Consider the following 17,270-nt stretch of genomic DNA (forward strand, 5'->3'; position numbering starts at 1 on the left):
TCATGGCCAGTTGTCAATGGATGGATCCCCACTCTACCAAAGCACCACATCATCGTCACCGGAGCCCATAATCACCAATATCTCAACATCAACTCCGAATAGACGTCTCACAATAGCTACCAAATCATGTCGGAGACGACGCAAAGTCCTGAAGATGCTGCGGCCCAGCGAGCTGCTGAACAAGCGCGTCTACGCAAAGAGCGCCGTGAAGCCAAGCTCAAAGCCGGGGGTTCTGCAAGGTTGAACAAGATTACTGGTCTCGGGGGTCGTATCCCAGGAGGTTCGATTCAGTTATAACATACATCTCCAGCTGCAGAGTTGCTAACTCTCTTCTATAGAACCAGAACCTACTACTGCGTCTACTGCCATAGCTGATGCTCCGACACCAGCGCCAGCGCCAGCACCCGTTGCTTCAGCACCCGCTGTGTCTGCCACCGCCGATCATGCCGACCCCGAAGAAGTCGATATCTCAGATCACTACTACGAGCCGAAGCGGACCGCCACCTCACGAACTAATGCACCTGAAATAACAGAACCCGCCATCTCAGAGGACCAGCTGCGACAGATGATGCTTGGGTTCGAACGTGGTAACGGCAGTGGTACCGCTAGCCCTGCACCCGGAGCAGCTGAGGAAGATCCCATGATGAAGATGATGTCCCAGCTGATGGCTGGTGCTGGTCTTCCTGCTGGCTCAATGCCTCCTTTCCCCGGTATGCCAGGCATGGCGCCCGGCCAAGGACCCCCCGTACCGCCCACAGCCGTCCGCAATAGCGCCTCTACAAACCTCTGGCGTCTTCTCCATGCCCTTGTAGCTCTCGGCTTGGGCTTCTACATCGTCATACTTACACCCTTTACTGGCAGCAAGATAGAGCGTGAGCGTGCCGCCCTTGCAGGCACGACACCCGCCGACCCGCTTATTGCAGCCGCCGAGCCTGAGCTCGAGACGGAACTGGAGCACCGGAAAAAGCTGTTCTTTTGGACATTTGCCACTGCTGAGTCGCTACTACTCACAACTCGCTTCTTTCTGGATAGGAGAGGCAGCCCCCCTTCTGGTATTGTAGGTACTGTGGTGCAATTCTTGCCCCAGCCCGCCAAGGGATATGTCGAGGTCGTGATGCGTTATGGCCAGATATTCACCACAGTGAGGAGTGATATACTGGCCTGTATTTTCGTGTTAGGGGCTGTTGCTTGGTTTAAGGGATAAGTAGCTTAGCAGCATAGACACATTGCAGTTGAATTATCACATTACATTAAGGCATGGCCTTGTGACAAGATATGGTGTTATTGCTTAAGGATTATACATTAGAATTCAAGTGCTCTTCTATGCAACGTTTCTCTACTGTACACACTGGTTGCGATAAGAAAGGAAGGATGGGAATGACTAAACCGAAACAGAGGTCCCAGTTGGTGATGTGCCGAGCCAGCTCGTTTACTTACTGAGAACCATCTTTAGCAGTTTTCCAAAGACGCCCCTCACGCGATCAGGGTTCTCTGCCACACAAGTAAAGACAACGGCAGTACTGGCGGCGAATACAAGTCTCTCTCGCCACTCTTTGTCCAAAGAATACCGTCGAGGCAGAACAGTGGCCAAGGCACGAGGGGCAACGAAGAGCGCAATATCCTTTCGCCGGCTTTCTGTTTCAATCATGATACTCCAGCCACAAAGCAAACAGCCCGTGCCAACGCAGATCCCACTATCCATGATCTGACGACGCTCAATGGTTGTGCCGCCAGGAAGACGGGGTCCGACGCGTGTGCGGCTCAAACAGACTCCATAGTAGAAGAGTGTGATAAAGGTCGCGAGGAAACTAGAGGAACGGCAAGACGAGATTATGGCTCGGCGTAGAGCTTTGCGAGAGGGGTTTCGAAGAGCAAGAGCAAGAGTCAGGGGCAAGTACGTAGCCATTGACCACTTCCAGGCACGAAAAAAGCGACTTGCAGCATGGTACTCGCATGAAGGCCCGCTGGACATATGGACCATCTGGCAAGGTATGGGAACAACTACCGCAGGATCTCCCCAGGCAAGTGGCCACTCGTAGTCCACACACATGCCTTGAAGGAGATGTGCCTGACCGGTCTCCTTGCCGTACTGAAACTCGCCCGAATGGCACCGCCGAAGGGCTTCGATGAGCCTTAAGTCCACGGAAGCTGCCGAAGTGATCCATTTGTTGTAGCTGCGGGGCAGACGGCTGGGATGATAGAACCAAGCCCACATAACAAGGCCTGATGAAGCTGCAAAGACAAGGGGGTCAACAAACTTGGAGAGGAATCGTTCAGCCTTAGGAAGGTGTCAGCAACTATGGATATCTGATAATCATAATCAGGTGATTTTCATGGTCTAATTACCTTGGACCACCTGTTGGAGGCCAGACGGCGGGCCTTGTGCCTCGCCCACAGATCACCAACGAGGACATCGAGGGCTCGAGTGACGGCAAACAGGGTTAGATCCATTGTTCGACCAGCAAACTTGACTGTTTGAGGCTCGGTGATTTGGGCCGAGCCCTCTTTCGGTGGCACAGTTTCGGTATACGCTCGGCCCTCGTAGGAGTGCAGCAGCCGCAGGCCGAACCAGGCGGCAAGGAATGTTGACAACCATCTTGCAAGTCTGGGACGATTGTTTAGCAAGGAACATCATGATTCATTAGAGTGAAACTGAAGGCGTACCTCAAACGACCTGCCTCGCTGAGCCCCCTTGCGGTTTTCTCTAGAATGCTTTTCAAAGGTTCCTTTCGGCGTATTAGCTAACGGCATATCAAAGTAATATTAACGTTCCGGTGAGCTCTGACAGCCGACAAGGACAAGGCGACCAATGCCAGAAAAGAGTAGGCGAATTTCTAGGACTGGACAAAATCCATCATGAGTAGGTCAACTTGCCTTCAATAGAGTAGTGCCACCAGCTAGTATGGCACAAAACGTTGGAAACCGCTGCGGATTGAAGCCTGTCCTCACTATGTGTGCTGCAGAGCTGACGAATGAGCTATCGTCAAGGTCCGGGGCAAGTTGGTTGGCTAGTTTCTTCTTTCTCTTCGCAACATGCTGCAACACTAATGTCAACAGCCGGGGAGCCACGGCAGATGCATAGCCCAAGAGATAGGCGCGAATCAAAGGGCGTAGGATCTCGGGAATAGGATCGAGCCTCAGGGGCCCTTTACGGGCAGGGCGCACATCAACTGCAGGCATAGCCATGCTGCTCCAGCATAAGAGATGTCCAACAATATCCCGAAGCAGGGCTACGGCACCTGCTACCGGTGGCACTCAGAAGGTGGGTATCTGATAAGATGGATGATCGCGGGGATCCTGACTGTGTATGAGCGGTCAATAACAGATCTACCCCTGCAAAGTATAATGAATAGAGGAAAAGGTGGTGTAAAGATGATCGAAAAGGGGAGGTCGGCGGTTTGGAGCAGCGGGGGGATATGTCAACATCATGCAACGTATGAGGAAGTATCACAGAGGGTTGATGACAGAATTTGACGGCAAAGGCGGCAAAGATATCTAGGCTCTTGGCCAGATAAAATAAATGAACAGTCAGGAGATTGATATGGTAGAATCTCCCCTTGAGGTTGATCAAAATTGTGGAGATTTCATCGCCGAGCTCTCACTTCGAGCCTCGGCTTGATTGATATTCAAGATGCCGCGTGTGAATATGCAACATGGCAAGCATGGATCGCATGTACACACGGATACTCCTGCAGGAAATAGACCGAGAGGAGAGACACGTAAATGATCTACCTTGACAGGTCGTAGATCATAACGCCCCCCCTGCCAAGGCTATAGGCAGTGTAGCGTAGCGCAACCGCCGCATGGTGATGGAGTCGCAGATGCAGATGCAGATGCGGATGCAGACGAGACAAGTCAATACGTGGGATTGTGAAACTAACCTATCACAACAGAAACTATTATTCTTTGAGTAACAAATCCGTGAGGCTGAGAGTATGAAACAGCCTAGCGAGTATTCAAGAGAGAATTAAGCTCAAAAGTACTCGTGGCAGATTATACGGATAATGCCCGAATTGGAGGGCTGACGATGTTGCTGGTGACGCTGGTGACGATGATGACCTGAGAGTTCAGGGGCTCAGCTAAATCAAAGTCGACGAGAACCGATCAATCTGGGCCTGGGCCTGGGCACGGTAGTTGAGTACAGATTTAGACATGAGACGTTCCAGATTTTCTACTGTAACGGCTGCTGAACAGATCCGGGTCGTTCGTTGTAACGGTAGGTATTTTAGGTGTGAGATTAAGTAACAGCTGAGTGAGGTTATCGCTAACGTTAACATCTGTAGGTACAACAATTTGCATGTGGTCAAAGGGACACCCCATCTGGTCTGCCCGTACCTAATTCTGGGGTACAGGGATGGGCAGCTGCTGCATTGGGAAAAGAGGCATGTGCACAGAATGGGTCCGGTACGTAAATTTTACCTTATAAGGCCGAATAATTGAGAATCCTTCAGTTGACAGTCGCCGGAATTAGAAAATCTCCATCTTGTACACAGGTACTGGAAGAGAAAACCTAAGAGAACAACGGCCTAGAGACCACGGATACAGCTCTCTAACTACTTAGGTACCTGCCTGGTACAGTTTTATCAGTTGATCAGTTCCCAAATGTTAGTACCTTACCCCTAGGAAACAAGAAAAATCCAGATCTCAAGATGGGATACCAAAAATAAACTCATTACAGAACCCATCAACTTCAGGTCAACTTACCTAATTCTTTTTGTCATTTATGGTCAAAGTCCCAAGTTTTCTGGCCTCCCTCCCTACTAACCTAGGTAGCCTAGTAGCTTACGTCTAAGCCAGTTGGTTCGTATCCGAATTCCAAGTGACATACCTAGATTCGCACATGGAAATGAAATTGTTCTCGAAAAACAAAACAACCTACGGCAGGGAAGCCCCACGACGAATTTCGGGGCTCTAACAGGTTTCGGCTCTTCTTCCTGGCCTGATTTCCCACAGGAAGCATGATTTCAGTTGGCATCTTTCCTTTCCAGGGAGGTCTTATATCAACCCTGGTAAGCCCTGAATATCACACTGGCACGGGCCGAACGTGGTCACGAGTCAATGTGAAAAAGGCTTTGTCACCTTCGAGAGAACAAAGACGCACGCATGTGCTTGAGCTTCTGCTTGTGGCTATGCTGGCTGATTCAGACAATGCAATGTTGTTGGTTCAGCCTCATCGTGTTGCTGACTACAGGTGAGTAAACCGAGTCAAGTGACCGCCAACTTATCTGCAGTAAGTCAACTGCGTGCAACGCCAAGATGACTAGATTCCCCGAGTCTCTCAGCAGAAGAACAGAGCCAATCAAGAATGGACGAACTGTCTGACTCTTAAGGCTTGGCTGGGCGAATGAATGGCAGCTGGACATGAGGCGTCGTCAACCAAGGCCGTAGAATAGAGCTGTTGGGAGTGCTGAAGATGAGAGAGCTTGAAGCATGTGATAGTCCCATAGATGCATACTGCAGACAGGTATGGATATACGGATACGTCATGACAAGGTGATCCGAGACATAGACACCCCCCATACCCATACCTACAGGCGGGAGTCTCGGGGGGGGGGGGGGGGRKGTAACGATGAATGTGTTGAAAGAGCTTTGGTAATTGTTGAACAAGGCGCGGGGGCTTGGATCACTTTATGGTTTTGGTAGAGGCTCGACTCGACTCGCTGAGCATCGCCCACGATCTGATTTCCCTAAGAATACTCAAAACCAAGCTTTTCCCAAAGGCTAAAGGCTCTGGTCGACGTCGATGAAAGTTGCAGGTGACACAGTGACCTGGGGGAGGGGAACATGGGGGATTAGTGACTAGAGCGCATCAGGTTGAGGTAGAGAGTACTTGAAGATTGAGTGCTTGTAATGCTCCGAGGCAACCCCACATGGCTAAGACGGTCCAAAATGTGCTCAACATGGGCCAATGGGTCCAATTGCCGTGCAAGCCTGGTCCTTGAACACATTTCCCCAAAAACAAGACTACCTTCCATCTAAGTCTCAGCTACCACTCGCGGTCCGCCTTCCACCTGCCGTACCGTTCCTCTGCACCCAGGACAGTCACGGTGGGCTCCCGCCGCTTTCCTCCAACCTAGCCTACCTAAACCGCTTTACCCTACCTACCTAGGTAGTTAAACACCACCACCACCACCACACTCACCTCCACGATCCTAACCCTCCCATCCTTTCCTGGCCCGCTACCATTTGACCTCTAAGGTAAAATTTCTAAACCTTTCCCGGCCAGGAGCATAGCAGCCATCCTATGAAGAAGCAGGAGATACCGGGCCCTAGTTGCTCCTTCTTTGTCTTCATCTAGGTCGCGCGGTGTGATGTGACGCAGCAAATGCACGTTTTAGCACATGCACTCCCCGTCCAGACTAAATCCCTTCTTGTGTTGATCCCCTGTCGCTCTTATTCTTCTTCTTCTTCTTTCTCTTCCATGGCTTAAGCAGGCAGCTCTGCAACTCTACTGTCAACGGCCTTTCTCCAACTTTCATTCACAGCTGTTTGCTTCCAGCGACAAAACTCGACTATCAGTATATTTCATTGTCTTCTACCCAAGAAGCACATAAACAACAACGTACATGCCAAACATTCAGTCGCACAGTCTATAATATATTCACGAACCATTCACCGGCACATTCGTATCGATCTGCTCCTCCTCGTGCTCTCGCGACTCAGCAACTACCTCCTAGACTCCAGCCAGATACAACAGTTGCTTCTTTGCGCTTCACGTGAAGCGAATCGAAATTTGTCCAGGCATACTCACTTGCTATCAACTTGAAGGGCTTGAACTGTCATGTGCTAAAGAGACAGACCACAGCTTGGTATTGTCCTGGTCTACACGCTTGATGCCGAACAAAAAAAGCACACCAGTCTGGAATATTACCGTTTATACCGTCGAGTCGATCGATATACACCCGCCAAATACTTTCAGTCCTTCAAATCACAAAAATTTATACATCTACTGTGGCTCATTTGTAGCACAGCGTTTGCTCTACAGAAAACCCGTATTACAAAAGACGCATCCATGCTCGCCGTACAGCACGCTCCGAGGATGGGTTCGTCGCAGCCGCCCTCAGACCCTTTTATGCCTTTTGGCTGTAAGTGAACCGCTTGCTGAGATCCCCTATCCTTCGCATCACGTTCACCAATTCAAGAGCAGTCTGCTAATCTCTAACCCGACTAGATTCATTCGACCCTAATCAAGATCCTCCGATCAACGATCCGCCAGAGCCTGCACCTGGAGCTCCTCTCTTGACAGATACCGACAACAGGCTTCTAACATCCTTCTTCGACGATATCAATGCCGACCATTACAATATGCCCTCCTTCGGCGAGGGGCTTAATTTCAGCGATACCTGGCTTGATCTGCCTCCGCAATTCATGGGATCCAGTACTTCATTCGGTCAGCAGCCAGGATCTTCACTTGGCGAGCCGCCGGCTCAAGGACTCTCCCATAGCCTGAACGAGTTCCATGGCATGGCACCATTGGGATCCCATATGATGCCCCCGCCGCCACCACCTCCTTCCCATTTTCAACATCAGACTGAACATCGACACACTCCCGATGATGTGCTGAACGCGGCCGCTACTCTGCTTCAAAACGGCCCAAACCAGCGTCAGAATTCCAACGGAATTGATACTTCGGTACAGAGGCACCCAATAGGACCTCCAGTAGGCCACCTACGACACCAGCCTATAGAAGAATTCCGGGAAGACCATCGACGCAGCGTTGCAGCAAGCGAGCAAGAACATTACCCAGACTGGATGATGGGACCCCATGACAAGCGCCAGCATCGAGCACCGCCTGCCGAATATCAGTGGGGTTCTGATGCCAACTTCAACCGCATTCAAGGCTATACTCCCAACTCGGAGAAAGAAACCGCCGAGTCCTTGACGAAGGAACAACTCAAAGTTCTTGAATGTTTTGAGCCCAGTAAAAGCGCCGATAACACGCGACCCAGTAGCCCACTTCATACCAAGGGTCCGCTCCCTCATGGCAGATTGACTGAGCTCGCGAAAGTGCAAGAAGCTGATACGCCCCCGCGTAAAAGGCGGAAGAGCAGAAATAACAAGGATACTCCAGATGAAGAGGCGCAAGAAGAGACAATCACGCCGAAGCCTCTGCGGAGGCGGAAACCTAAAGCGGAACGTGCAGGTTCCATCACTTCGGCTGTTGCAGATGACGTTGCTGGGGGCAAACGTCGCAAGTCGGCAGCAAACAATAGCAAAGTGTCGAGAGAGAATCTTTCAGAAGAACAGAAGCGCGAGAACCATATAAAGAGTGAGCAAAAACGGCGTACTCTGATTAAAGAAGGGTTTGACGACTTGTGTGATCTTGTTCCTGGCCTTCGTGGAGGCGGTTTCAGTAAGAGTACCATGCTCGCGATGGCAGCGGAATGGCTGGATGATCTACTGAAAGGGAATGAGGCACTGGCCGCCCAACTCGCTGCGTTAGAAGGGCGCATGTGAGCCCCGTTTCTCAACCTAGGGCGATACGTGCCATGTATCGGTGTATAGACGTGCGATTTGGTCGGTGTTTGCTTTTCTATTAGGACAAAAGGGATTGGAAGACCATCCCCCGGTGCGTATAGGAGTTCATGGGAGGAAAATACTCACTCTCTACGGACAGAGAGATGGTTTCAAGGAGCTGGACGTCACAGCTTACTGGCGTGGTTGAATACCCAATGGGAGTAGCAAGAGGTGGTAATAACGATGTACGAACGAGGGAAAATGTAGAAAAGCTGGCCTCTACATCATAAGCCGATGAGACGAGGCGGCTTGAGACGGTACATTACATGAGAAACACGAGAATGAAATAAAGAAGTCATACCAGTCTAGTGAGATGATCGCTTGCTGAGCGACATTGCCCAATATGATGATCTAGGCCTACCACGTGTCATATCGGGGAATTGATGAGTATGGAAACAAGAGACCCAAAGATTAAGCGGATAGAGAGAGTATTGAAGATGGGAGCACATTTGAAGCGAGTCAAGGTGATCTCGTTATTGGCTAATAGTAAGCGGAAACTTGGCATTATTCCATCGCTAACTATTATTCGACCTCTTACTGCAGCTGTTAATGTCGTCTAAGCTCTACGAGGAAGATGATGGCCTTGGTATTGATTCACAAGTTGGAGCGATTGTTTGATCATTCTGGAGAATTATGAAAAAGTTCAATCAGATGAATCCCCGAGAATGACTGGCTGTAATAGGTAGACGGGGAGCTGTATATTTGCTGCAGGAAGTTGAGCGCAATTTTGAGAAGGTTTTTGAAGAACACGGAGGATTGAGGATTTGTCGCAGATTAAGTGAAGGATTTCTTGGTCATGTTTGGTTTGTATCAGGCAGTATATATACCTAGTTGAGTGTCTCTGAAATCCAAGAACATTTATATGCGTCAGCCTTGCTCATTTATCTTGCTTTTGTCAACTACAGAACACAAGTGCCTATATTGAAGCGAGCTCTATATCAAGGTGGTTCATGATCATGAAGTTCTCGATTTCTCTTCTCAGTGGCCTCACCCTCTTGAATTTCAGCTCTGCCTCAACTATTACTCGGCCCGAGGCCCATGTTCCTTACTACTCGCGCGATGCTGAGCCAACCTGTATAACTCCAGGCATCATCCCCAACATCACAGGCTCTCAGATCCGCAATGTTGGGGTTGTTCTCTTCCAGGCTCTCGATATGATCGATGTCTTTGGTCCTCTGGATCCTCTCCAGATCCTCTCGCTCAGCGTCCAGCAGCTCAATCTTCACCTCATCGCTGAGACGCTTGAACCTGTTAGCACAGCCCCTTTGGCCATGAACAAGTTCAATTCAAGCTTCTTTCCAACGATCCCACCAACCAATACATTTAACGACGACCTGGATCTCGATCTGCTTATTGTTCCTGGCGGTCCTGGCGCGAGGAACCCGAACCTTGAGGCTGTCACGGATTACATTGCAAAGATGTATCCCAAGGTCAAGATGCTCATGACTATCTGCACTGGTGCTGGCGTTGCAGCTAGATCAGGTGTTTTAAATGGGCATCTAGCAACGACTAACAAAAACGCCTGGGCAACTATGAAGGAGATGGGTCCCAGAGTGAAATGGGTATCTCCCGCTCGTTATGTCATCGATGGCAAAGTCTGGTCTTCTTCAGGCGTAAGTCGTTGATCAATCTTGCTGAAACTGTTGATATTTTTGATCTGACACTCTTTTTAGGTCACTTCTGGGCTGGATCTTATATTTGCCTTTATTGATACTTTCTGGGGTGCAGAACAGTCCGAGCGTATCGCGAGTATTGTTGAGCATGTCCCTCGTGTTGCAACTGATGACCCCTTCTCGGAACACTTTAATATTACGCCCACTGATGCTCAGCCCTGCCCAAAGATTTGAAAGGGCCCCTAAACCCGTGAACGATACTGAGAGAGCAGTGGTGATGTTTGTAGTATGACTTTAGGTATATAGTTTTGATTTAAACCGGTCAACATTGGGCCTTTTGCTGTTGTCACCTACCCATTTACAAGTCTCATGTTGTCTTCAGTTAGATATTTGAAGCTCGATTGCAATGCAAGACATAGCCCTCAAAGCAGAACCTCATATCTCAGTTCTTCTCTCTGGTCACCACAAGATTTCAGTTCAACTACGCATCTCGAAATATCCTCTCTGAAACGAGATGTCTTCACTGCTGCGCTGGAGTTGAAAACAGAGTAAAAAAAACCACTTAGAGTGCTCTTTGAAGATTTTCGTATTATGCCATTCTACGCCCAAATCAGTATGATACAGATGTCCATCTCACTTCATGTCTACCATCTTCACAACCCAATACCCTTTTAACGCCAGGCTGTGCTCGCCATTATAATTAACTAAGATCCATTTTCTCATCACCGTTGCTGGCCGCTCCGCCTACTGCGAAGTCGACTGCACCTGTGTTGCCGATCAGGCGCTTCTCTGACTCAGCCACGAACTTGACGCTGCGGGCGGGATCATAGAAGAGCTGGAAGCTGCGTTGCACATCACCAACTTCGACTTGCTTGGCTTTTCTCTTGGCAGAAACAAGTTGCGAAGTGCTGATGAGGTTACTGGCGTATCGGAGACCTGCCTCCTGGCCGATCTTTGTGAGAAGGGCGAGAGCGTCAGGATGCACATCGATCTCTTCTTCTTGGGCTCGGATGGACAGGATCTGCTTGATCTCCTCAGGGTTATATGCGTGTGTGTTAATGATAACGACTCGGTCCAAGAAGTCGAGAGGCAGTCCATGAGGGCTGCGGTAGTCAGTACCGCGGATGCGGGAGTTGCCTCGGTTGCTGGCCATGATAACCACAGGAGCAAGGTCGTCCTCAAGAGCTCGGTTGATGTATGAAAAGCACTCGATATCGAGCATATGCACTTCATCGATGAACAAGACACCAGGAACAATCTCAGCCTTGCCCTCTTCCTTCCACTCGCCGACCTTTGTGTTAATCTGGTCTCGAATCTCGCTGCGGATTTCGCCAGTATCACCGGAGAAGAGAGCAAGGAAGCCCTGGGTTCTCGAGTTGATTACATCGATCTCGTGTAGTGTGACTGTGTGAACAACCTCCTTGCGCTTTTGGAGCTCTCCATCCGGGCACTGGAGGAATTTGGTATCGACACCCATAGCATCATAGTCGCGAGATCGGGCATACGATCGGCCGAGTTTGGTGATCTTTCCAGAAGACTTGTCTATCGAGATGATGTCGCCTGCCATAACGCGTTCCTTGGTCATGGCATCGATCATCTTGCTACCCATATCGTAGACTGCCTCCATGTCGGTGGTCTTGATGGTTAGCTTTCCCTGCTTTGCGCTCCCAGTAACACTGCGGTCGATCTGGATCTCAACGACTTCTCCCTCCATGATTTCGCTCTCCTCCTTTATTCGGACACCGATGGACTTTCGGAAGGCTTGGGTAAGGGCCTCGGTCTTGGACATTTCGAGCGAAAAGATTTCTGATGAGGCAAGTGTTGTGAAAGGAACGTCGGGGCCTAGAGACTGAGCCATACCCATGGCGATGGCAGTCTTTCCTGTGCTTCACATGTGTCAATGCGCGCAGTACGGTAATGGTGATTGGAAGCATACCTAGGAGGTCCAGCAATGAGAACAGCACGGCCAGCAATCTTTCCATCCTTGATCATCTGCAAGATGACAGCAGCAGCCTTTCGCGCCTTCTCCTGTCCAACGAGACCTTGAGAAGAAGCTCGAGGCTCAAGGGTTGTTGCATCCACACCAAGACCTCGAATGTGGGAGTGTGCTGCGATCAGGTTCAGACCCCGAAGGTCCTTGGACTCTGACACGGTCATCACAGGCTGTGAAATTTACTGTAAGCAATTGGTTGCGCGGAAGGTGCGAGTAAATTCTACTTACAGCAGCCATCTTGTCGCGTGTTATGCGCGAGTGTAACGTGAGCAATCGTTATGGAATTGAGTTGTGAGGCAACGACTTTGATGAAAGAAAGCTTGAAGAACAGGGCTGGGAGCTAGATCGCGACAGCTGCAAGAGCCTGCGCATAACTTTCGAGTAAAAATTGTTAGTGCGCGGCTATCGCTTAGCGCTTAGCGCCATGTGCTCGATGCGCACCGCCACATTAGTGATCCACTCCCATGAAATCAATCCATGTGACTCCACAACTCGGTACTGTGCTGCATGGATGTGATTACATTGGATGCGAGTACTCCGTACCTACCTGAGAGATCCATTCAGCTCGAGCTGCTGGAGCAACTAGTTAAGGCAAAAGGTTTATATTATAACATCTCCTTGAGTCCTCAAGCTTCCACAAGGAGCCAAATAGTTGAGTCATCTAGTAAATAATTATTCGTAGAAGCTACCTTGTTCACCTACCTAGATAACTTGGCCCCTATACTGTTCTTTGTTTTATGTTGTCCCCTACTGCATGACGAGAACAGAGGATGCTTCCCCTCCACTTTATAGGGACTAAAATCATTAGTGTCAATTATCTGGGGCCAACCGCTCTTCTTTCTTGGATGAGTCTAGACCCTGATAGCCTAGGTGGTGATTCAGCGAGGATTAGGGGTCTATATTTAATAACTGAGGTGCCCCAAATACTCCATAACTATTTGATGAATTCAACCGTGACTACCTACCTACCTACTAACATTATATGATGATAATCCACACGAACTGAACTCCACACTGCGTAGCCCTGGTCTTGTTGTAACAGATACCTCATTAGTTAGTTGGTCCTTTTCAGGTCTTTTCCTGGTTTTTCTTTCTCTTCATGAACCGGCTAACTACCTTACCTTAACATCCGTGCTCCCGCTTTTGTGTCGCCTCGCATTGCTTTTTCCCTCTTCTCTCTTCTTCCATCCTCGTTCGTTCAATGCACACGCTCTTATTTTCCTCTCTGTCCCCCCTCTCACTCCTTTTGTTCTTTCTCCAAACCGAGGCTCTCTAACTCTCCTTTGTTTTTTTTTATTAGGCGTTGCCACACTCTCTCTAGGTACTCACACACCCAGCCGATTCATCGACGCGATTGCCTCCCGCCGTACTCAACTATTTGTCCAACCACCACCCAACTCAGTACCTATTTGGCCCTGTGTCCCATTGGTACAAAGTACTACCTCCTTAGCGCAGTCCTTATTCGGTCCCCTTAATTCCTCCGGTCGCATACCGTCCTCAGCGATACCCTCTCGCCCTCCTCCTTGGGCCATTTTCGATTCGTAACCCGGCGCACGGCATTTGTCCTGTCTCGAATCCTTTACCCATCATTTCGACGGATGCTTAAGGCTCCATTTCACTACCAGAGCCGCAATGGCTGGTAGAGACGATCGGTACGGTCGCCGACCAGCCGCTAGCTCACCTTCAGAATTGTTTCCGGAACGCTTCTCACACCGCCGAGATGAATCGTCTCATTCCAGAGATGCAGACTATGATCGAGGGAGGGGTGATGGGAAAGTGGCAGCATTGCCTTACGGTAAATATAGCAAACCACCTCTCGAAAGATCTTCTTCCAGGAGGTCAACGAATGCCAGTGATCGCGGTAAGAGCGCAAGTCTTGGCAAAGAACACGACCGGAGTATCGCTGACATATGCCATTTAGGCTCAATATCGACCGCTACGGCCGAGCCGCGCGCCACGAAAGTTGAACGCCTGCCACTTCTAATAGACCTGCTCGGCGATGCAGCCTATCTGCGCATACAGCACAACCAAGCTGATAGCAAGCTTAAGAAAATATGGGCTGACTGGAAACGCTCGACTACTAAAGCTTCTGAATATCCTTCGGTTGACGAGATGCAGCGTCAGGCTGTCCAAAAATCCGAGAACGAGAAGAACAATCTTAAGCAAAAACTCAAAGAGCTCCACCCAACGCTTTATGATACTTTCGATTCGTTATTGAAGCAATACGTGCAAGATCAGTCTTCCATAGGACCCAACACCCAAGCAGACTCTTCCCTGACCAAGCCACAGGGCTCCCCTGCCGAGCTTCAGGCACAATCACTGGAACCGCACCAGCCAACCAAGGCATGGATGGAAGATTGCTTACAAACTGAGCTGAACAAGTTCAAAAACTCCTTACCAGTCGCTCAGGGGCCAGATAATAGCGAGATCCAGAAACTGGTCGACAGCCTTGAGAACGAGAAGAAAAAAACCCAACTTCTGGAGAATAAAGTCGAAGAAGGTCGACAGCAACACCAATTGTTGGAGGAGAAGCTCAGCCGGCTCGAGCAGAAGCTCGATGGCGTCAGCACCACGATGGAAGAAAGGATAGCCGCCAACAAGAGCGGACCAACTACCTCTGCAACCTCTGCCGAGCATAACCAGCTCAAGTCAACGGTTGAAATGCAGGGACGCACCCTAAACTTTGTCAAAAAACAGTCTGATCCCATAAAGATACAGAAGCTCCAGCAAGAGACAGAAAATCTTGCGGACAGGCTCACGAAAGGCATTAAATCTGTCAAGTCGCTCCATGAGCAGAATTCCGCTCTTATCGAAAAGCAAGGGGAAAAGCATAAATCCTTAGAAAACGACATATCGTCCTTACAAACTACCTCTCGGAACCAGGATGTCAAGCAAAAATCCCTTGAAAGGGATATATCATTGGTGCGGAGCACATCTGATAATCAGGGCGCAAAGCAGACTTCTTTAGAAAAGCATATATTGTCCTTGCAAAAAACCTCTGAAGGTCATGAGGCAAAGCAAATGTCCATTGAAAAAGACATTTCGCTTTTACAATGCACATGTCAAAGCCAGGGAGAACAGCAAAAGATAGTTGATGATGTCGTTTCCGGCATAAAATCAGCTGTAGAGAGTCTCTCACAAAAAGGGGAATCTTTAGCTGAAGATATCGCTTCTCTGCGATCATCTGTGAAACAAATACAAGAGGCCCATGGGTCTCAGGAGGCGCGCCTGTCGACGCTTACCTCTCTAAAGCCGCTGGTTAAGGAAGTTAAGGAACAGCAAAAGAAGGCCAACGTTCTGCAGCAGAGCGTCGACGCTCTACAGGCCAGTGCCGCCGACTGGTCATTGCAAGACTTCCAAAATCTTAAGGCCAAAGTCCAGGGGTATCCGCCTGCAGATGAAGTTCAGCAGCTTCTTGTTGAATTTCCATCTCTCGTGGACACCAAGCGGCTGCTTGCCAAATACCCACCTTCTAGCGATCTTAAGCGGCTACTTGAAGAACTGCCGCCTTCCAGCGACATAAGGCGTCTCCTGGATGAATGTCCATCTCCCGCGGATGTGAAACGCCGCCTTGAAGAACTGCCACCGAGTGATGAGCTTAAGCAACTTGTTAGGGACGTTCCAAAGTTAAGGGAATCTATGTCGGAAGTCAATGCGCGGTCTTCTAGACTTCCTACGCCTACATCCACTCCTGCATTCATGACGAAGGAGATGACGTTGCAACTGATCACTCCCAAGATGGATAGACTGGAAGATGCATTAAAGCGTCGCTGTGCGGATATGATCCAGATATCCTCTGGGTTAGTTGCCGAGACTGTTGACCAGGCAAACGCCCGTACATTGAAGTCAGAGGGAGCTATCCAGGCACTTGATGTACGTGTAACAGGTTTGAAGCGAAGCGTGGATGAGAACAAGAAGGAGTTCGATGCGCATGTCACAACGTTAAGGCGAATTGCAGATGAAAACAAGAAGTTGGATCAGCAAATCACAGAGTTGAACCAATCCGTCAGCGAAAACAAGGTGGAAATGTATGACATGAATAACGACATGGAAAAACGCCTTGAAGAAGAGAGCACTGAACTTAAGTCAGTGAAGGGCATGGTTGCTGTGATGACCCAGGACGTTGAAAAGGTGCGCAAGGACTCAAGGACTGGGATCGATGATATCCAGTTCCAGCTGGTCCAGATGACGGACTGGGCGAAGAATTTCAGCTCCAAGCAGTGGCATGACAGTGTCGCTCAACAAATCGCTGCCTATGTGCCAGCTCAGTTTGCGGGACAATTGGATAGCCTGGCTACCAGGGTCAGTCATCTTGAGACCGGAAGTCACAATTCGCCAGAGATCTCGAGCAAGAGACGCAAAGGAGCAAATGGGAACCCTCTGGTTGTCAACGGGCTCCATTGAGCAAAGACTTGGCTCAGAGGTGCTGTATGGAACATGTTGGTCAGTTGAAAACTTTTGTCTGTATAACTGATTTCTCGTACGGGCTGGGTCTTGATTAGAGAACCAGGGTGTTACTTTTTTGGCATCAATTGAAATATGTGGAGGAGAGAGATAACGGTGGCAAGGCAGCATTATACCCTTACGGATCCGGCGTTTTATGCATTATTATCAGGAGAAAATATATTCATGGATTCACTTATAGTATAACATTGGCTTGTGTGAACCTCAATTCCGTTATGTTGACAGGCATATCCCAAACTTGAATACACAGTGACAATTATCCAGCAACAACAGAAACCCCGGGCTAATGCTTGGCGGGTAACTAGTTGTTTGCTCGTCACGAATAGTGTACTAGTATGTTGTGGAAGACGTCGAGGATTTGAAGGTGGGTTCAGAGAGTGTCTAGCTACTAAGTTAAGGTACTAGGTCTTATATAAGGTGCGGGGGTATGGAAGATACCTGATACCTTACTGTTGCACAGCTTTAGCTTGTAGGTGGTTGATCAAGTTGCTGTATACTCCGTGTTTAATTTAATAAGTCATAACTAGATATCTAGGTGCCAAGTATCTATTAGTTAATATATACCTTTTATAGATAATATTTTAAATATAAAGTAATACTTTCTATTATATTTTAAATTAACTTTTTTTTAAAAAAAAAATTCATTATACTATATAACTCAGGCTTTTATAAGTCTTAAAACT

The 17,270-nt window shown here is 49.0% G+C and overlaps 6 protein-coding genes across 6 annotated transcripts; 4 read left to right on the forward strand and 2 right to left on the reverse strand.

The window, feature by feature from the left end:
* Positions 1-126: 126 nt before the first annotated feature.
* FMAN_05932 (uncharacterized protein) lies at positions 127-1,204 on the forward strand (the record flags this gene model as incomplete). The annotated part of the gene is made up of 2 exons (XM_041827350.1): positions 127-280; positions 339-1,204. 2 exons carry the CDS (start codon positions 127-129, stop codon positions 1,202-1,204), a joined length of 1,020 nt encoding a protein of 339 aa, XP_041678322.1.
* A 225-nt stretch (positions 1,205-1,429) lies between these two features.
* Positions 1,430-3,186, reverse strand: FMAN_05931 (uncharacterized protein; the record flags this gene model as incomplete). Its single annotated transcript, XM_041827351.1, has 4 exons — positions 1,430-2,278; positions 2,347-2,605; positions 2,665-2,726; positions 2,875-3,186. 4 exons carry the CDS (start codon positions 3,184-3,186, stop codon positions 1,430-1,432), a joined length of 1,482 nt encoding a protein of 493 aa, XP_041678323.1.
* A 3,826-nt stretch (positions 3,187-7,012) lies between these two features.
* Positions 7,013-8,457, forward strand: FMAN_05930 (uncharacterized protein; the record flags this gene model as incomplete). Its single annotated transcript, XM_041827352.1, has 2 exons — positions 7,013-7,085; positions 7,172-8,457. The coding sequence occupies 2 exons, from the start codon at positions 7,013-7,015 to the stop codon at positions 8,455-8,457; spliced, it is 1,359 nt and encodes a 452-aa protein (XP_041678324.1).
* A 1,016-nt stretch (positions 8,458-9,473) lies between these two features.
* On the forward strand, positions 9,474-10,364 carry FMAN_05929 (uncharacterized protein; the record flags this gene model as incomplete). The annotated part of the gene is made up of 2 exons (XM_041827354.1): positions 9,474-10,130; positions 10,191-10,364. The coding sequence occupies 2 exons, from the start codon at positions 9,474-9,476 to the stop codon at positions 10,362-10,364; spliced, it is 831 nt and encodes a 276-aa protein (XP_041678325.1).
* Positions 10,365-10,830: 466 nt separating this feature from the next.
* Positions 10,831-12,360, reverse strand: FMAN_05928 (putative RUVB-like protein; the record flags this gene model as incomplete). The annotated part of the gene is made up of 3 exons (XM_041827355.1): positions 10,831-12,016; positions 12,067-12,293; positions 12,352-12,360. 3 exons carry the CDS (start codon positions 12,358-12,360, stop codon positions 10,831-10,833), a joined length of 1,422 nt encoding a protein of 473 aa, XP_041678326.1.
* Positions 12,361-13,755: 1,395 nt separating this feature from the next.
* On the forward strand, positions 13,756-16,527 carry FMAN_05927 (uncharacterized protein; the record flags this gene model as incomplete). Its single annotated transcript, XM_041827356.1, has 2 exons — positions 13,756-13,984; positions 14,045-16,527. The coding sequence occupies 2 exons, from the start codon at positions 13,756-13,758 to the stop codon at positions 16,525-16,527; spliced, it is 2,712 nt and encodes a 903-aa protein (XP_041678327.1).
* Positions 16,528-17,270: the final 743 nt, after the last annotated feature.

This window comes from Fusarium mangiferae (genome assembly GCF_900044065.1).
Source record: "Fusarium mangiferae strain MRC7560 genome assembly, contig: FMAN_scaffold002, whole genome shotgun sequence".
Taxonomy (NCBI): domain Eukaryota; kingdom Fungi; phylum Ascomycota; class Sordariomycetes; order Hypocreales; family Nectriaceae; genus Fusarium; species Fusarium mangiferae.